Below are 21769 nucleotides of genomic sequence, written 5' to 3'. Positions count from 1 at the left end.
AAAAAATGCGCTCCAGATCAAACAACGCGCTCCGCATACTGGCGCGCTGTCACTGTTCTGTCTTTGTGCGGGTCGTTGTTGAGTTTTGGCACAGGGGACAATTGAATAAGAAGGAGCAGGACAAGTAGACCTGCATCTCCTACCGTTTTTGAAATAAAGGCAGGCAGGAGGAGAGTGATGATGATAATATCTTGAAGGATAACAGAATTTTCAGTGCTTTAAAATAATAACTGTTACTATTAAAAAAAGCTGTATTTTATTCATTTAATTTTCAGTGTTTTAAAAGTCATTTCAATAAATAGCTAAATACCATGGGACTTCAAAGGCAGATATTTTGTTGTAATGCATTTGTTCATTTTCAATTGAAATTAAAGCACATGTTTTCTACATATCCCATGATATTTTATTTTCTCTTATGAGGTGTATTACCAAAACACTTCGTCCATCTGCTCCTGGTCCGGCCCCCCTGTCAAATTTTAGAACCCTTTGTGGCCCTCAAGTCAAAAAGTTTGCCCACCCCTGCTCTAGCACTTTGTCTGTTGCTCACAACTGAATGTGAAAGGACTGCAGATCTTTGAATCAATTCATTTGATAGTGAATTCTGTAACATGCTGCATGTGCTTAGCACAGATTGTAGAACTATGTTGTGTAGGCTAGCACTTATTGTGAGATGTCAGGTCTGATACTGTACGATCCTGAGGGGGCGTGACATGGATGGAGAGATGATGGTTCTTATTATGACAGGTCTTAGAACAAAGGTTTATGGTTAAATGCCCATTTGGAGCTGGGCAAAATTATTTCCTTCACAAATCTTTGAAACTCTTCCTTGTGGTAGTGGAAGCAGAAACTTTGACAGTCAAAGTCAAAGCTTATTGTCACGTGAATTCACAGACAGATAAGGAAGCATAATGTGACCAGTCAGCTCATGGAGTCTGCTCCACCATTCCATCATGGCTGATTTATTCTCCCTCTCAACCCCATTCTCCTGCCTTTTCCCCATGACCTTTGATGCCCTTACTAATCAAGAACCTATCAGCCTCTACTTTAAATATACTCAAGTGCTTCCACAGCTGTCTGTGGCAATGAATTCCACAAAGCAGCACCACCTGGTTAAAGAAACTCTTCCTTACATTTGCTCTAAAGGGATGTCTTAGTATTTGTTGCTATGCCCTCTGGTCCTAGACTCCCCCACTATAGGAAACATCCTCTCCACACCTATTCTATCTAGGTCTTTTAATACAGTATTCAAGATTACAACATAGTTGCAGTGAAAAATTTCCTTGCAGCAGCATCACCTAGCATGAGAAACACAGCATTCACAATAGAAATAAAAACTATACACAATTTTTGCAAGAAAGAAGAGAATTGGAACAAAAAATAAACTCCATTGTAGTGCAAAGTGGTGATATTGTTGCTATATTGACGTAGTGATTAGGGTTGTACAGATTGGTTCAAGAACTGGAAGTGCTCACTCCTGATTTTACCGAGTTTGGGCCTAGGTTCCAGTACAATGGAAAATGACTAATCACAAAATGAGCTTTTTCATGAATAAATATTGTTGAATTGTTACCAAAGTAGCCAAATTCGCCAGTATAAAGAAATGTATTTGTTTCCATCTACAGATAAGACAAAACAGAAGTGGTCTGTGGAAATAGAGAGCTTTTATGATATTGTTTCCTCAATGCCGGTTGAAGGTGAATTGACTGCCAACATTCCCTCTCTACACACACATCAAATTTACAAAATACTTCTTGGGAAGGGAAAAGAGAGCAGCAGTAAAGTCAGACTGTACATTAATCAGGTAAGATGTTTATTATTGGATACATGATTTGGGAAAATGAACCTTATTAGATCACAGTATTACCCTGTGAAGATTAGCAATAGTGAAATGGCAGTGGTATGCCGTCGGCTTCAACATTTCAGAATTTGCAACTGGTGCCCATCGTTGGAATCTATGTTCACTGTTCATTGGGGATCCTTTATTTAGAACTGAGGCTGGTGACTATCATATTGATCAGCTGCAGCACCTAGATGGCTTTAGGGTAGTAATGATTCTTTCTCTTTGTTCCTCTGTATCAGAATCAGATTTAATACCACTGACTCATACAATGTGAAATCTGTTGTTTTGCGGCAGCAGTACAGCTCAAAGCCATAAAAATTAATATAAATTATGTACAAAACAAACAGTGCAAAAATAAAGCAAGGTACTGTTTATGGATGCATGGGACAATCAGGAATATGATGGTTGAGGAGAAGAAACAGTCCCCTAACTGTTGAGTTTTCAAGCTTCTCTACTAGAAGAAGGGGCCATTTCCTGGGTGCTGAGGTTCCTTCATGATGGATGCTATCTTTTTGAGCCACTGCCTCTTGAAAATGAATCTATGGCTATTTCTTGAGCTGCAGGCTGATTTTCTGTCACAGTGCTGACTGTTTCAGTGATGATTGTATCTCATGCCTTCAAGTGCCAAGGCAATAGCTGTCATCCAGATTGTTGGAGGGTTGAAGTGTGTATATAGTCTATAGCATTGTTTGTAATGTCTGTACATCAGAATAACCAAAAGGTTCACGTTATGTTTTTACTGAATAAGGAAGAGAGACTTGCCAACATCACCAGCAGATCCTGTTCTACTGTGAATTACTTGTATGTCAACAATTCCTTATTTTCTTTCATAATGCTTACATTATCACACTGGCTGTAGCACTGTGGAGTCTCAGGCATGAAGCTGTTGGTAGGATCAATATGGCAACAACCCGTCACTAGAAAGCTGGATAAACCATTGAGAGGGAAAGGGGACACTAGCAAGGGTAGAAGGAGGCATGTGTGGGGGCACAGAGGCTAGTTTGAGCAGATGGACTGAATACTGAGTTTCTTTGTCCTGATGAATTGAGCACAAACAAACACCCAGCATGAAATACCAGCTTTGTGTCAGGAGTGGTCAAAGCAAACACAGACACTATTCCTTCTTGCTGAAGTCTGGTCACAATGTCAGATTTATTACTGTGGTTGTGCGCATCATTCTTGATTAGAATGCGTAGATGCATAAAGTTATAATCTCTCCACACTCACCTTTTTTTCCAGAATGCAACTATTCATCCTTGGTGGCCCCATGGATATGGCAATCAGACTGGTTACAACATGACTGTAACTGTCACTGTCGCAGGAGAGTATCACATTGAAAAGTCCATCATGGTCAGCTAATGTTATTTGAATATTTGTAAAATTCTTCATAGTCTGTTGGGTGAGGTTTTGTGAAAGCTTTTGATGAATATAATCTTTCTCTGGGTGAACACATTTTAAAGTACAATACTTTGGTCATCAATCAATAAATCAGTTTTGACATTTTGATTTCATTTTCTGAAATAGGAAAAGAAGTAATTCCCAAATCAAACTCTCGACTGTAACACTCTCAACAGTTAAAGTCTAGGACATAACCAAGGCAAAATCAGAATCAGGTTTAATATCACTGAGATATGTTGTGAACTTTGTTGTTTTGGGGCAGCATTACATTGCAATACAGTGGATTCCATTTAATTGTTTCACATCAAGACCAGTATATTTTTGCCCAGTTAAGCAGCTGCCCCAATTTGTTGAAGTTTCATGGAAATAGTTCAAAGGTATAAAAATCATAAACTACTGTTCAACTGAGTACAGTACAAATTTATGTTTTTAAATGAAATACAAAGCAAGTTAGAACACTACTAATTCCTCTACAGTACCATAAGACTGTGTATTAGTTCCTAATAGTTTTTGATGCAGGTATTCATCTGCCATGTTCTTGTGATTGACTGTAAATGAATAAAATCAGCTCAGATACCTAATGCAAATAATGGACTGTCCTCATACAGTTCTTTTGACAATTAGATCCTCCAAATTTTCATCTTCATTGCAACATTCAAGATTATAGTCGATACCTTGAAATTCTTCATAATTCCTAACTTGTTGAAGTAGTGAAATTGTTTTGTTTTTATTTTCACTCCTGGCTGTTTCTGGCATCTCCAAGCCTGAATGCTTGAAACTGCAGTGAATAAAACAGTTCCAAGTTGTCTGACTGCTTATTTCTCGCCAACTATCAGTGACAAAAAATCACTTCTTTTTGACACAACTGACGCTATTTAAAAAAAACTGATTGCTCTAAGCACAGTGTATTGTCTAGGCAAATACAACACAACTGGCGCTAATTAGAAACTGTACGGCAACAGTCTCCTGTCCCAGTTAAGTAGCATAGTGCCCTAAATAAACAAAGGGACCCGGGCTATTTTCTTGATGTAGATTTTGTTCTTTAAGAGTTGTCCCAAATATATTGGCTGCCCCAATTAACCAATGGTCCAATTACCTGGAATCCACTGTACATAATAAAAAACTATAAATTATAGTAAGAAATATGTATATCGATTAGGATCAGTGTACGTTCCCTAAACTTACCCTTCCTGAAGTCCACAATCAATTCCTTGGTCTTACTGACATTGTGTATGAGGTTGTTTATTGTGACACCACTCAACCAGCTGATGTATCTCGCTCCTGTACTCCTTGTCACCATCTGAAAATCTGCCAACAATAGTTGTGTCATCAGCAAATGTGTAGATGGCGCTTGGGCTGTGCCTAGCCATACTGTTGTGGGTGTAGAGGGAGTAGAGCTGTGGGCTAAGCACACACCCTTGAGGTGTGCCAGTGTTGATTGTCAGTGTCAATAATCAATAATCTTGTTTTATGTTTTGGACAAGTGAGTTTTGGTGACATAATTAGGAGTACCAAGTGTAGAAAGGGTGTATGCCAATTAAATACTCAGCAATTTAGGTTTGTGCTTGGTAGTCCCAACTATAAGTCACCATAACTCACCAGTCCAAAACATAAATGAAGCTTATTGACTATTGACACTACAAAACTAAAACAGGCCCTTCAGCTCATCTACTCCATGGCAAACTGTATTGCCGTCTTGTCCCATTGATCCTCACCTGGATACATTGTCCAACAGATCACAGCTCCAAGTTCTCCCAGGTAGCTTTGAAGTATAACGTGGGCTTTTACAACACCATTTCAAGCTGTCAGTTCCACTGTTCTTTGATTGTAATATATTTTGTGTACTTCCTTCTCAATCTTACACATCTTATTTCAAATTTGCTAATTGATCTTTCAACCAAATTATACATTAACCTGCCTGCTTTTAACATCTTTGTGTGAATCAGTAGAAGATAATCCTGTTGCAGCGACATGGTTGGGATTTGAACTTTAACTTGGCTGTGGGGGATTCATGAATCAGTCTTCTAAATCTTGTAAAGAACTAGTTTGAAATCACGTTATGTTCTATAACAGTTATCAAATTGATAATTGTATTCCGTTTTTGAACCAGTTGAGACTTTTCAATGTGTTTTCTCCAGGTCTATTTTAGGACTGTAGAGCTGATTCAAGAACCTGTACCAGGATCTCCTGGTTTAAGCTTCTATTTTAAAATCAATGGGCTCCCTATATTCATCAAAGGTTCGAACTGGATTCCTGCAGATGCATTTTTGGACAGAGTGACATTTAATGTGTAAGTTTTTAAAAAATTTCAAGGTGAATATTAACTGTAACATTGCTAATTTAAATAAATGTAGCAAGGTCAGTAGGTTGGGCAATGTGTGTGGAAAGAGAAACAATTAACATTTTAGGTTAAAGGCCCTTCGTCAGAACTGGAATAGAGAAAATTAGTATCAAGCTGCATCAATGTACAGATGGGACAACAGGGGTTTAGACCAGGGTTGTTCTGGGAATAAACTATAAATGAGGCCATCTGGTTGATGGGTTAATGGAAGTAATTAAAGAAAGAAACCTATGGTCATAAAAGCTCTAAAATCATGTTGATCCCTGAGGATGCAGCACGCACAGACTGAGGTAGGGTTCTGTTGGGCATGGCTCAGTTAACTAGGCTCTGTGCGATTTAAAAATCAGGCCATGGATCAAATAACCAGGCTCAATGCATTGTAAACATTAGGGCTTTGGCATTTCAGCAAAGGGATAGATTTCTAGAGGAGCCAATGTTTTTAGTTTTTTAGTTGGATCAAATACATTTTTAAGTATTTAATTTTCAATATGTTCTACTCTTCTTATTACTGCCAAAAGTTCAAAGTAAAATTTATTTTCAGAGTACATGCATATCACCAGATACAACCCTGAGATTCTTTTTCCTGCAGGCATACTTAGCAAATCTATAGAACAGTAACTGTAAACATGATCAATGGACAGCAAACTATACAAATGTGGATATAAATGAATAGCAATAAATAATGAGCATGAGATAAGATAAAAGAATCCTTACACAAGTGTAGTTATTTCCTTTTGTTCAAGAGCGTGATGGTTGAGGGGTGGTAATTGTTCTTGAACCAGATGGTTTGAGTCCTGAGGACCCTGTACATAGAAACATAGAAAACCTACAGCACCATACAGGCCCTTTGGCCCACAAAGTTGTGCCGAACACGTCCCTACCTTAGAAATTACTAGGCTTACCTATAGCCTTCTATTTTTCTATGCTGCATTACCTATCCAAAAGTCTATTAAAAGACCCTCACATCATGCAGGATTAACTGCTCTCCCACCCCTGCTTAGTCTGTACGTGGGTTTGGTTTGTTTGAGTCGCAGCTACATTGCTCATAATCCTCCAAGTGTGATCTGACCAATACTTTATAAAGTCTCATTATCATTGAGATACTTGACATGAAATTTGTTGTTTTGCAGCTGCACTACAGTACAAAAACAAAAAATACTGTGAATTATAAACTAAAATAGTGCAAATTAAAAGGAATAACAAAGTAGTGGTCAAGGGTTTATCGGTGGCTTAGAAATCTGATGCTTGAAGATTGTTCCCGAACTGTTGGGTGTGGATCTTCAGGTTCCTGCACCCCCTCTCCCTAATGATAGCAATGGAAAGAGTGCATGTCTGGGACGATGAGGGATAGAAGAGTTGAATTCCAGCAGGTTTCACCCCTGTCATGGATGGCTCTGTAAGACATCTTGCTTCCTTTGAACCTGATGTCAACAAGCAGCTTGAGTAATTGTTCTGTAAAATCTCTGCCTTTGTCAATCATTGAGGATAAATCCAACTCTCTTATATTTTCTGTGACCTCTATTTTGTTGCATCAATTGTCGTATTTGCCTTCCTTGTTTCCACTCCAGACTTGTGAGTTCTGAGTGAGCTCATGGGAGCAGTTTGGGATCTGCAGACCGTACCACAGATGGGTCAGGAGGTGCTTGATAGGTGGATACCTTGTAAAATGGCGCACTCCTTCCATAAATTAGATTGCAAAGAAAATTTATGAGTATGCTGTCAGGACTCGAGGGCTTGGATTATCAGGGGAAGTTGGGCAGGCTATGACATTATTCCCTGCAACGTAAGAGACTGAGAAAAGACCTTATAGATTTGTTTTAATTATGGGGTGTAGATCAGGTAAATGCACGCAGTATTTAAAATTTGAAGACATAGGTTTAAGGTGATAGGAACCTGAGGGGAAATTTCTTAATGCAAAGGGTGGTGAGTATTTTGAATAAGTGCCAGAGAAAGCAGTTGAGATGAGTTCAATATCAGCAATTACATGATATTTGAATAAGTAAGTATATAAGAAAGGTTTAGAGGAATATGGACTAAATTAGGCAGATGCAATTAGCTTGGGTAAATGGGGCAATCGGACTGAAGGGGCTGTTTGTATGTTGTGTGTCTACAACTGGGAAACAACTGTTTTGGACCTCTTAGCAAAGGAGGACTAAAAGATTGATTAAGAAAGACAAGATAATACAAGGGGGTGACTGGCAAGAAACACAAAAAGGGACTTTAAGAGCTTCTTCGGGAGTGTAAAAAGGAGAAGACTGGTAGGGGCAGATAGGGGTCCTAATGGGGACTAAATAAATGGCAGAGGAATAAAGCGACAACTTCATCTTTGTCTTTGCCTCAAACTTGCCGGGAATATTAGAGAACCAGAGGTTTAACGGAATGAGGAAGGAAGTGTTCATGAAATTACACCAGAGAAGTTAGTGAGCTTAAAGGCAGAAAAATCCAAAGGCTCTGTAGCTCTACATCTCTGAGAAGGCTTTAGCAAACACTGGTTATCATCTTACAAAATTCTTTAGATTAAATACATCTTGGAAAAATATGAAATTATCATCTTTGCACAAGATAGAAAAGCAGTTTTTTTTAATAGTGAGAGATTGGGTCCTATGAATGTTCAAAAGGATCTGATTGTACTGGTATTGAGAAGGCCAACATACAGGTGCAACGTGTGATTAGAAGTCAATTTCCACAAGGAAGGAAGTCTCACTGCCATTACATGGGATAATGATGAGATTGCATTGGAGTATTGTGGAAAGGATGAGAAATGTGTCTAGGAAAATTTCATGAGAGTCCTGCTCAGGAGGGCACAATACCAGACCTTCTCTTAGGGAATGGGGCAGGGCAGGTAACCAAAGAGGCAGTCAGGGAGCACTTTGACTCAAGTGACCATAACTGTATTAGATTAAGAGTAATGGAAAAGGATAGGACAGGTCCACGGATTAGGATACTAAACTGGAACAGAGCTAATTTTGGGAGAACTAGGCAGGATCTAACACAGGTCAGTTTCTGTTTAGAGAGAAAGGAACAAATAGCAAGTGGTTGGCTTTTAAGAGTATTATCAAGAGTCCAGGAGCAGCGTCTTCTTGTTAGGAAGAAGGGTAAACCTGGTATATTAGGGAACTTTGGCTGACAAGATATTGAGACTCTGGTCCAGAAAAAGAAGGATGCGTACATTGAGTTTAGGAGGTTGGGGAGGATGAATTGCTTGACTGTGAAAAGATTAAGAACACTATTAAAAGAGAAACCAAAAGAGCAAAATGGGTATCTGATGGATCCAGCAGGGAAGATCAAAGAAAACCCCAAGAGCTACATGAAGTGTAAAAGGGTTGCAGGGAAGAGAATAGGTCCCCTTGGAGATCAGCAGGGCATTGAGGGCAGCCTATGTCTTGAGCTGTTGAATATGGATATGGGTGGGATTTTTAATGAATAGTTCTCCTTGGTATATACTGAAGAGAAAATAGTGGTTGCTCAAGAAATAATGGAAACAAGTGGTGATGTTTCAGAGGACATTTATATTACCAGGGAGGATGTATTTGCAGCCATACAGCACATTAGGTGGATAAATCCCCAGGATATGAATAAATTTATCTTGCTTAACAAGATAAAATCCCATGGCATTACAGGAATGAGACTGGCGTGAATAGAGAAATGGCTGACAGGCAGGAGGCAGTGAGTGGGAATAAAGGAGGCCTATTCATTTTGGTAAAAGGAACAAAAGTGAAGACTATTATCTAAATAGGGCGAAAATTCAAACATCAAAGTGCAAAGAGACTTAAGGGGCCTTGTGCAAGACTCCCAGAAGGTTAATTTACTGGTTGACTCTGTGGTAAAGAAGGAAATTATCTCAGAAAGGATGTGTTGTCTTTGGAGAGAGTCCAGAGGAGCTTCACGAGAATGATTCTGGGAATGAAGGGGTTAACATATGAGGAGCCTTTGGCAGCTTTGGGCCTGTACTCACCGGAATTTATAAGAATGTGTGGGGGGGGGGGGGGGGGTGGAATCTCATTGAGACCTACTGAATGTTGTAAGGACTAGATAAGGTAGATGTGGATAGAATGTTCCCTATGTAGGGGGTGTCCAGAATTAGCAGACACAGCCTGAAAATTGAAGGGTGACCCTTTAGAACAGAAGTAGGAGGATTTTTTTGGCCAGAGAGTTAGTGAATCTTTGGAATGATCTGCCATAGACAGCTGTGGAGGACAAGGCCGTGGGTATATTTAAAGTGAAAATTGATAGTTTCCTGATTGTTCAGGGCATCAAAGGATATGGTGAAAAGGCAAGTGTATGGGGTTGAGTGGGACCTGGGATCAGCCATGATGGAATGGTGGAGCAGACTCAGTGGGCTGAATGGCCTAATTCTGCTCATATGTCTTGTATTATGGAGTGCATCCTCGCACTTTGCGAGTGGCTAGAGGAGAAATTGCAGAGGGCTTTGCAGTGATATTTGCTTCATTGTTAGCCACTGTGAAATTCTCAAGGACTGGAAGGTAGTTAATGTTCCATTCTTTAAGAAGGTTAGCAAGGACAAGTTAAGGAATTGTAGGCCAGTCTGTCTCAATCATTAGTGTGGAAGTTCCAGAAGAAATTCTGAAAGGACAGGATCTACTAACACTTTAATATCCGGAGTCTGATTGTGAGGAATCAGCTGGTTTTGTGATTGGATGTTGCCAGGACTAAAGGCCCTGAGTTATAGGGAAAGGTTGGCCAGGCTCTGTTTTTATTTCTTGAAGCATGGGAGAATGAGAGCTGACTTTATAGATGTTTATAAAATCATGAGGAGTATACATGAGGTAGATGGGAGCAGTCTTTATGCCTAAGTAGAGGCATTCAGAACTAGACAGCATAGGGTGAGAGGTGGAAGACTTAAAACAGACTTGAGGAGAAAGTTTCTCCTTGCAGAGGGTGGTAGGTATATAGAATGAGTTACCAGAGGAACTGGTTGAAGCAGATGCAGTTGTGTTATTTAAGAAGCACAAGATAAGCACATGCAGGGGCGGAGCTTAGAGGGCTCTGGGCCAAATGTAGGAAATTGGGATTAGATGGGTGGACATTTTGGTTGGCATGGACTCATTAGGCTGAAGGGCCTATATCTGTGTTGTATTGATCTATGACTCTTCTTATAATTCAAGTCCTCCAATCCTTGCAACGCCCTTATGAATATTTTCGGCACCTTTCTAGCCTAATTGCATGTCCTATGGTGGCCAGAACTCTTCACAATATAAGATTAATATTTAGGAAGCATAAATGTGAGTAACAGAATCATTATCATTTGCTTATAATACTGAAATGCAGGGAGGAATTCAGGAAATAATCACTGCAAAAAAGGTACTGAGCACGTTGTTAGAATGTGGGCTGATAAGTCTAGAACTGAGTGGTCTAGTAAAACCCGAAATGTACATTGGTGAATCAGTACTCTTAATTTTTTGCAGCTTGATTATACTATTGACAACAGCTTGCATCATTTTGCTGATGATTGAGATAGACTAATTGGATGATAATTGACTGGATTGAATTTACATACAGTACTTGTTGGATAGATTGACATGTTGTAACCGCACTGGAACTATTGAATAGAGGAGCAACTAGTTCTGGTGTGCAGGTCTTCTGTACCACAGCTGGGATGTTATCAAGTCCTTTAGCCTTCCTGCATCCAGTGCACTCAGCCATTTTATTGAAGTCATCTGGTGTGAACTGAATTGCCTGAAACCGGACTTATGCATCCCTTGCTGCTGGGAGAATCGGTTCTTTTCCACTTGTATGGGACTTCACAGATTTAGCAATGAGCAATGAGTTGCAGTGTGAAGCATGCAGATCATCAGTGTTTTGTTGTGAAGTGCTGCCAAACATGTTTTGAAGTGTTTTGTGTTTTTGTAAGTTTTCACAAAGTGATTGAAAATAAATCAAGTTCCTGTTTGCTTTTCCGACACCTCCCTACCCTTTCTTGATCTTTCTGTCTCCATCTCTGGAGAAGGCTTATCTATTGATATCTACTATAAGCCTACAGACTCTCACAGCTACCTGGACTATTCCTCTTCCCACCCTGTCTCTTGCAAAAATGCCATCCCCTTCCCACAATTCCTCCATCTCCACTGCATCTGCTCTCAGGATGCTTTTTATTCCAGGACGAAGGAGATGTCTTCCTTTTTTAAACAAAGGTACTTCCCTTCTTCCACCAACAACTCTGTTCTCAAACGCATCTCTCCCATTTCCTGCACATCTGCCCTCACCCCACTCGGGATAGAGTTACCCTTGTCTTCACCTACCACCCCATCAGCCTCAAGGTCCAACATATAATTCTCCATAATTTCAGCCACCTCCAATGGGATCCCACTACCAAGCACATCTTTCCCTCCCCCTCTCTGCTTTCCGTAAGGATCATTCAGGGCCCCAGACAGTCCTTCCAGGTGAGGCGACACCTCACCTGTGAGTCGGCTAGTGTGGTATACTGCGTCCGGTGCTCCCAGTGTGGCCTCCTATATATTGGTGAGGCCTAACGCAGACTGAGAGGCCGTTTCGCTGAACACCTACACTCTGTCCACCAGAGAAAGCACGATCTCCCAGTGGCCACACATTTTAATTCCACGTCCCATTCCCATTCTGATATGTCTATCCATGGCCTCCTCTACTGTCAAGATGAAGCCACACTCAGGTTGGAGGAACAACGCCTTATATTCTGTCTGGGTAGCCTCCAACCTGAATATTGACTTCTCTGACTTCCTTTAATGCCCCTCCTCCCATTCTTACCTCAGCTCTGATTTATTTATTTTCCCCCCTCCCCTTTTTGTTCTGTCTCTGCCCATCACTCTGCCTGTTCTTCATCTTCCTCTGGTGCTCCCCTCCCCCTTTCTTTCTCCCTAGGCCTCCCATCCCATGATCTTTTCCCTTCTCTAGCTCTGTATCCCTTTTTCCAAACACCTTTCCAGCTCTTAGTTTCACCCCAACCCCTCCGGTCTTCTCCTATCATTTTGTATTTTCCCCTCCCACTCCTACTTTCAAATCTCTTACTATCTTTTCTTTCAGTTAGTCCTGACGAAGGGTCTCGGCCTGAAACGTCGACAATGCAGCTTCTTCCTATAGATGCTGCCGGGTCTGCTGTGTTCCACCAGCATTTTGTGTGTGTTTCCTGTTTGCTTTATCAAAGTATTCTCTTCAAATATTCAAGGAGCTTGGATGGTTTTGTTGCCTTATTTGGTTGCTTGGTGCTGGTATCAATCCATATTTCAGATACTCCACACTATATTGTTTACACTTTTGTGTGTGTTTCCTGTTTGCTTTATCAAAGTATTCTCTTCAAATATTCAAGGAGCTTGGATGGTTTTGTTGCCTTATTTGGTTGCTTGGTGCTGGTATCAATCCATATTTCAGATACTCCACACTATATTGTTTACACTTGATTTTCATTTGGTCTGTTTCTGCCGTTTTTGTTACAGAGTAACAACCACAGTCATTTGCTTATTGTTTAAGTCCTACTTCAAGCTCTGCAATCAATAAAGGGGAAACTTGTGATGTCATCATAGCTTAGGCAAGTCAGATACGAGAGAAAATCTGCAGATGCTAAAAATCCAAACAACACACACAAAATGCTGGAAGAACTCAGCAGGCCATACAGCATCTATGGAAAAGAGTAAATTGTTGACATTTCAAACTGAAATCCGGATGAAGAGTCTTTGCTTGCAGCATCGATTGTTTACTCTTCCATAAATGCTGCCTGGCACGCTAAGTTCCTCCAACATTTTATGTGTGTTGCATGCCTCAAGCAAGACCTGAATCTTTGCCTGAAAGTACATAAAGTAGGGCAGCAATATCTTGGTTGGGCCGTGGGATAGAGAAATGTGGTGAAAACCATTCGAAAGGGCCAATTCTGAAATTTACCCATTGAATGCCATCCCCTAATTCACAGGAATTACATCATTGTGTGATTAGAATATGGGAATGGTGCCAGCTAAGTAGTGACTAGCAATAATGTGTGGGCTAGGCCCTGGAATAACACTGTTTCTTCAGTCCAGATTTCTCTTGAATGTATATTACCAAAACGTTACATTGCTTTTCAATAAATATAATGCACTTCAAGCAAAGTCTAAGAGAACAAGAGATGAGGTGATCATACTGAAGATCAAATGCTTATAATAAGTAATTTATTTCTTAAGTTAGGCCTGTAATCCTTCAAATGTCCCCCTTGCTACCAAGTCCCCCCCCCCATTGCTACCCCCAGGGAGTGGGAGACAATATCGCCCATTTTGGGAGCGCCTGATTTAGAGTCTAATGTATTTTTGCAGATGTGCATCAGCGATCTATTTATGCTGAGTTATTAAATGTGTCCTAATACTTCCTTGTTGTGAAATTAACAGATTACAGAACTTGTTACAGTCTACAGTTGATGCCAATATGAACACTTTACGGGTATGGGGAGGAGGCATTTATGAACAAGATGAATTTTATGAGCTGTGTGATAAATTGGGGATCATGGTAAGAAGATTACTGTTTTTCTTTATTTGAGTACCTGAACAAGGTGCTCAGAATCCTAGAATCAGATAAGATTAACTTTAATGATCACATTTACATCAAAACACACAGTGCATCGTTTGCATCAATGACTAACACAGTCCACACCACGCTCACAGCTTCCTAACCCTAACCTGTAAAGCTCTGGAGTATGGGAGAAAACCTGAGGACCTGGAGGAAACACATGCAGTCACGGAGAGAACGTACAGAGAGCAATGGAAATTGAATCCCTATTGGTGATTACTGGCACTGTAAAGTGTTGTGCTAACTGCTACACCATTGCTGCCAAGCAGCACACAGGGGCAATGTCTGGCCATGCCTGTGCGAGCTCCTTGAGGGTAGCCCTCCTCCCACCTTTTCCTCAAGCTCTGCAGTTTCTCCCCCTGAGAATCTGTTAATTTCCTTTTTTCGAATGACTGAATCTGCTTCAGCTCCCTTCCAGTGTGAATCCCAGGTCATCTCTTTCACTGGTTCTTTTGCCAGTTCCTGTAAACATGTGTCTCAATCTTTCCAGCTGTGGAAATTCATTTTGTCCAAACCCTTAGTGATTTTTATCAAATCTGCTCTCAGTCTGTCGGCTGCAGGGCCAGCTCCTCCAATATATTACATCACTGGGCGCACTCTTCTACCCCCTAGGACTTTCTCATGTGTTGACCAGAAGTAGCTCTAGTACCCTGATTACAATTTCACTCATACTATGTAGAGGTTCAACAAAATTTCCTTGTTTTTGTACACTATCTTTATTATTAAGCTCTGAATTCTTTCTGACTTTTTGGAACATAGGATATTACAGCACAGGAACAGACTCTTCGCTCTATAATATCTGTGCCAACCATTATGCCAGTATAAACTAATTCCATTTGCCTGCACAGGGTTTCTATCCCTTCATTTCTCTCACTGTTTCATGTTTTGTCCAATGCTGCTTGAACACTGAAATTGTATCTGCTTCCACCACTTCTGGCTGCATGTTCCAGGCACCTACCACTCTCTATGTGAAGAAAAAAGCTTGTTCCATAAATCTATAAATCTGTTTCATAAATTCCCCCTTTTCTGCTTAAAACCATGCCCTCTAGTATTTGAATTTTCAATCCACTCTGCTATCTACAAAACCTGGTGCACACCTGGATCTCTGTTCCACCATTCACTTTAGAAATGCCTCCCTTAGATAGTTATCTTTATTGTTCTTCCTACCATAATGTATCACCTTGTGCGTTCTGCCCATTACATCAAATTGTCCATGTCTGCCTGAAGTGTGTGCTTGTCATTGTGCAATATGCTAACTGTGTTCTCGTAATCTGCAAATTTCGAAATGGTAATTGGTCTTGGTGTATTGTTGTCACGTGTGCTAAGACACGGTGAAAAACCTTTGTTTGCATGCCATCCAGACAGATCATTGCACACATAATGGTGCTCTGTGCCCTCAATTACTCATTATTTATAAAAATCAAGAACCATGCTGGTGCTTGTCCAAGTCCTTGGACATCAGTGAATAACTTAGTCCATTTGGAAACTGACTGTCCTCCAATAATTCTGCTGCTTCCAATGTAGGTTTCCTATCCCTGCTGTCACTACCTCACTGTATTCAAGTTTACTGACAAGTTTCCTTCGTGGCACATCCCAAAGCAGGCTTTCAGGTCAGATTGGGAATCAAATTCTATTTTCAAGTTTTGGGACATTGTAAACTGTTGAAAGATGAGCAAATGTGGAAGGTGTTACGTATTCAGGCAACAATAAATATATGAGTTCGGCAAGGGTTTCTTATAACAAACAACACGTTTATTAAACACCGAAAACAAACCCCCCAAAAGTAAACAAACACTACCGTAACCGGAAACAGCTGCTGAGCGGCTGTTCAAACAGTTCGTAAAGTGATATTCCAAAGCAGTTCTTTAAAGTGGTATTCCAAAACAGTTCTTAAAGTGATATTGCCAAAAGTTCGATATGCTCACAGTCCATTTAAAAGGAGAGACTTTACAGGACGATTTAGGTTCTCTTTCACGTCGCTTGCTTCGATCCCCGACGTCGAACTTCCCACGAAGAATTTACGAAACAGAACGGCTTAAAGGCACTGACTTTTCCTTCCTCACTATCCTCAATCCTTTCTGGTAAACCCAGGGATTAACACGAAGATAGTCAACGAAATCCTTCCAAATAAGGATCAAACAAAGGTCGCCCCCGTTTCACCGTAGAAAGCGATTCCCCTCGATCTTTAACTTCCAACTTTGAATCTTCACTCTCCTCTAATTCTCAAACTAACAGAATCATAAAGAACCTGCTGGCAATGACCTTTTAAACTTTAGGCATTAAATAAAAACTTCATCCTTCAACTAAACTGCGTCATCACTTCAAACACGCAGTGGCATGAAGTCAACCTGGCAAATCCAGCCACGAACTGCCCCTCCTCACAGGGTGGGGTCTACCTTTTATAACCTGTAAAAAAAAACCCGTCACATGATCTCTACTGGCGGGAAAATGACGTCATTCCACCATCACCTCAAGTCCAGTACAGCTTCAACCCCAGTCACATGACAAGGGCACCACTGTCATGTGTCACAAGTACGTAACACCTCCCTCCAAAAAAACATTTTTGGTCTGACAAGAACAAAAATTTTTAACAATTGCTTACAAGAAAAACAAAGGTATAAATTTTATAACATACACAATACACAACACCATCATATAACAGCTTATAAGTCACAATACAGTAGGAGTGTTACAATTGAAAAAAAAACCACTCCATAAAAAAAATTACAGTGCACATTCAACATCGAGATAGACAATCAGCAACCACATTATCTTTACCTTTAATATGAGTCATCACAATATTGTACTCTTGTAACATCAAACTCCAATTTAATAACCTTCTGTTTTTGTTTTTCATCTTACTCAGAAAAACTAACGGATTATGATCAGTGTAAACAATAAGTGGTTTCTGATTTGTACTAACATATACCTCAAAATATTCCAAAGCTAAAACAAGAGATAACAATTCTTTCTCTATTGTTGAATAATTTCTTTGATGCTTATTAAATTTCTTAGAAAAGTAAGCTACTGGATGATCAACCTCATCACCCTCATTCCTTTGCATTAATACTGCTCCTGCAGCCTCATCACTAGCATCCACAGCCAATGAAAAAGGTTTTCCAAAGTCAGGTGCCTTAAGCACAGGTTGTTGACATATCATTGTTTTCAATTTTTCAAATGCTTCTTGACAAGGCACCATCCATACAAACTTCTCATTCTTCCGCAGAAGGTTAGTTAATGGAAGGGCAACATTAACAAAATTCTTACAAAATTTCCGATAATATCCTACCATTCCCAAAAACCTTCTGAGAGTTTCTTTCCCCGTTGGAGTGGGAATCTCTAAAATTGCCTGAACTTTTGCCTGAACAGGAGCTACCTTACCTTGACCCACAACATAACCAAGGTAAGTCACAGTGGCATGTCCAAATTCACTCTTAGCTAAATTAATAGTTAAGTTAGCTTTTGAAAGCCTTTCAAACAATTTCTCCATCGCAATAATGTGTGCTTCCCAAGTATCATTTCCTGTCACTAAATCATCAATATAAGCATCAGTATCTTTCAATCCCTGAATCACAAAGTTAATCATCCTCTGGAAAGTACCTGGGGCATTCTTCATCCCAAATGGAAGAACATTATACTCATATAACCCAGATGGAGTTACAAATGCAGAAATCTCTCTACCTCTGTCCGTTAATGGAACTCACCAATACCCTTTCAATAAATCAATCTTTGTAAGGAACTTTGCCTTTCCAACTTTATCTACACAATCATCTACTCTAGGAATTGGATATGCATCTGTTTTCGTTACAGCATTCACCTTCCTATGATCCGTACAAAACCTAATACTACCATCTGGCTTTGGCACCATAACACATGGCGAACTCCAATTCGAGTTAGAATGTCTAATGATATTATTCTCTAACATATATTCAATTTCTTTCTCAGCAAGTTCACATTTTTCCTTGTTCATCCTATATGGATGTTGTTTAATAGGTTTGGCATCCCCAACATCTACATCATGTGAAGCTATAGTAGTCCTTCTCGGAACATCTGGAAACAACTCCCTATATTTAAAAATCAACTCCTTCATCTGTTGTCTCTGCTCTAACTGTAAATGTGCTAATTTTTCATCAATATTTTCCAGAATGGTTGAATTTGGTAACCTAACAGAAACAATGTTGGATTTAGAATGAAAGTCACATGAATCATCTATCATGTTCCTAGTTAAATCAAACTCATTCTCACTAACCACAACAGTCACAGTATCAGATTGTTTCTCAAAATACGGTTTCAACATATTTATATGGCAAAGTTGTGTTGACCTTCTATGATCTGGAGTTTTTACCACGTAATCCACATCATTGATTTTAGACACAATTTCATAAGGACCATGAAATCTAGCTTGTAAAGGATTTGTCTGCACTGGGAAAAGAACCAACACCTTATCTCCAGGCTTAAACATCCTCATCCTAGCGTCTTTATCATACCAAGTCTTCATTTTCTCCTGAGCCAACTTTAAATTTTCCTTAGCTAAGCTACAAGCTTTATGTAACTTGTCCTTAAATTTCAACACATAGTCCAACAAATTAGTGTGTACTTCCTTATTAATCCACTGTTCTTTCAACAAAGCTAAAGGTCCTCTAACTCTATGCCCAAACACAAGTTCAAATGGACTAAAACCTAAAGATTCCTGTACCGATTCCCTTACTGCAAATAAAAGTAAGTTTATACCCTCATTCCAGTCACTTTCATTTTCCACACAAAATGTCCTAATCATTTTCTTGAGGGTAGAATGAAACCTCTCCAAGGCACCCTGCGATTCTGGATGGTATGCAGAGGAAGTGATATGCTTAGCTCCCAATTTATAAACTATCTGTTGAAACAATCCAGACATAAAATTACTGCCTTGATCAGTCTGTATCTCCTTAGGTAATCCAAAATAAGTAAAAAAATTTATAAGGGCCTTTGTCACAGTCTTAGCTTTTATATTCCTAAGTGGTACTGCCTCTGGAAACCTAGAAGAAGTACACATGATAGTCAACAAATACTGATAACCAGATTTTGTCTTTGGTAATGGACCAACACAATCTACAATAACTTTAGAAAATGGTTCACCAAATGCTGGGATAGGTTGTAATGGAGCTACTGGTGTAACCTGATTTGGTTTACCCACAATTTGACAAGTATGGCACGTTTTACAAAACATCGCCACATCTTTTCTTAGACCAGGCCAGTAAAAATGTTTTAAAATCTTGTCCACAGTTTTCCTTACCCCTTGATGTCCACCTAAAGGCACACTATGAGCTAAAGTCAAAATCTCATTTCGATAAGCTTTTGGAACAACTACCTGGTAAACAACATTCCAATCCTCACTTGCAGGAATTGTAGGCGATCTCCACTTCCTCATCAACACTCCCTTTTCCAAGTAATATCCTACTGGCACCTTATCAATTTCACTATCTAGTAAAACCTGCTCTTTTAATTTTATAATCTCAGAGTCTCTATTCTGCTCTGCTATCATCTCCTTCCGAGACAAAGATAAATCTTTATAGTCAGACTTACTCCCAGAATCTTGTTCAAACAACGAAGATAAGAAAGTCTCTGACACATCCTCAAAACTCGAATCCTGAGTTGAACAGTCCTGAATAACAACCTCATTCTGCGCATCAATCTTTTTAGCCATAGCTCTAGTCACAACACAGGAAGAATCTGTGTTAGAATTCAACTCTGATTCCTCTGACTCCATTGTCAAATGCACTTCAGGAAAAACTTGTCCACCTGCCAAGTCATTACCTAACAATAAAGAAATACCCTTCACAGGTAAGCTATGCTGTAATCCTACTTTAACAAATCCAGTAACTAACCCCGACTTTAAATTTACTTTATGTAAATGTACAGGCATAAAATCACTTCCAACACCTCTTATGTAATTTACCTCACCAGTATCAGACTCTTCATTAAACTTCAACACACTGTCTAACATCAATGATTGAGAAGCACCAGTATCCCTAAGGATTTTTATTGGCACCAGAGTAGGTCCTTCCTTCAAGGATACAAACCCTTCAGTTATAAAATGATCATATCCCTTTCTAAATTGGTCAGACTCTAACAAAGCCTCATTTGTTTTTATCAAACCCTGTAACTTTACAGGTTCTTCAGTATGTTGCACACAAGCATCTGGAACTGCTTCCTTCTCTTTCTTTCTCAATTTGAAACAGTTAGCTATTACATGGCCAGGCTTCTTACAATAGTTACAAGTAAGACCAAACTGTCTTTCCTTCACAGGCTTTCCTTTCTCATCAACTTTCTCATTAACCTCCGATTTAATTTCAAATTTACCTGGAGTCTCCGTGTTATTTTTCCTCTTAAAAATTCTGCCCTGAGGAAATTTGTTCTTATGGATCAAAACATACTCATCAGCTAATTTAGCACAGTCCTGCAATTTATCAGTATCCTTCTCATTTAAGTAGGTCCTTACTTCAACAGGAATGCTTCTTTTAAATTCCTCCATTAAAATCAGCTCTCTCAATGTATCATAGTCCCCATTTACATTTTTAGAAGAAACCCATCTCTCAAAACACATAACTTTATCATAGGCAAATTCCACATAAGTTTTTTCCACAGACTTTTTCAAACTTCTGAATCTTTCCCTATATGCTTCTGGGACTAACTCATATGCGTTTAAAATATGACTCTTTACAATATCATAATCAAGAGCTTGTGCAGCTATTAAAGCTGTGTAAACTTGTTGTGCTTTGCCTTTAATTACACTCTGTTACAACACTGACCATTTATCTTTCGGCCACTCTGACATCCGAGCAATAGTTTCAAAATGTTGAAAGTACCTTTCCACTTCTGTTTCACTAAATGGAGGGACCAATTTAATTTCTTGACTAGCAACAAACGTGTTTTTAGAACCAGAAGACTGATTTCCTCCATTGCATATGCAAATTCTCTCTTCTTTTGTTCCATCTCCAATTTACACCTCTCCAAATCAGCTTTACTTTGTTACAATTTCATTTGTTCGATTTGCAACTGCATCTCCAGATTACTTATTTGAAACGACTCTAAAATCGATTCATCAAAACACCCGAATCCACATAGTGTGACGCGATTTTTCTCTGTATCACAGCCTTAGAAGTAGTTTGCAAAATACCTTTAAGTCGCAATCTACTAGCTAGCTCAAACACCTCAGTTTTTTCCGCCTTCGCCAACACCTCCGCAGCTGGCGAAGCCAGAAACTCATCAATATTCATTGCTGCCGAATACCACAACAAGCCAAACAAAAGAACCGAGTAATCCCCGTTTCCAAAACACCAATTTAAAAGTCAGCAAGCATGTAAACTCAAAAGATTCAATCCCGGACGAGCCCCCATATTTAATGTTACATATTCAGGCAACAATAAATATATGAGTTCGGCAAGGGTTTCTTATAACAAACAACACGTTTATTAAACACAGAAAACAAACCCCCCAAAAGTAAACAAACACTACCGTAACTGGAAACAGCTGCTGAGCGGCTGTTCAAACAGTTCGTAAAGTGATATTCCAAAGCAGTTCTTTAAAGTGGTATTGCCAAAACAGTTCTTAAAGTGATATTGCCAAAAGTTCGATATGCTCACAGTCCATTTAAAAGGAGAGACTTTACAGGACGATTTAGGTTCTCT

At 39.5% G+C, this 21769-nt stretch overlaps 1 protein-coding gene across 3 annotated transcripts in view; it reads left to right on the top strand.

Moving 5' to 3' along the window:
* Window positions 1-21769, top strand: part of manba (mannosidase, beta A, lysosomal) — a 75155-nt gene that overhangs the window by 21642 nt on the left and 31744 nt on the right. For all 3 annotated transcript variants that reach the window (XM_059965522.1, XM_059965521.1, XM_059965520.1), the window contains 4 exons: window positions 1623-1801; window positions 3080-3190; window positions 5377-5528; window positions 13925-14042. In XM_059965522.1, the coding sequence (XP_059821505.1) occupies window positions 1623-1801; window positions 3080-3190; window positions 5377-5528; window positions 13925-14042 (560 nt within the window). The remainder of the gene's footprint in view (window positions 1-1622; window positions 1802-3079; window positions 3191-5376; window positions 5529-13924; window positions 14043-21769) is intronic.

This window comes from Hypanus sabinus, chromosome 3, assembly GCF_030144855.1.
Source record: "Hypanus sabinus isolate sHypSab1 chromosome 3, sHypSab1.hap1, whole genome shotgun sequence".
Classification (NCBI taxonomy): domain Eukaryota; kingdom Metazoa; phylum Chordata; class Chondrichthyes; order Myliobatiformes; family Dasyatidae; genus Hypanus; species Hypanus sabinus.
The sequence above is the reverse complement of the archived record's forward strand: the minus strand, read 5'-3'. Positions and strand labels throughout refer to the sequence as shown.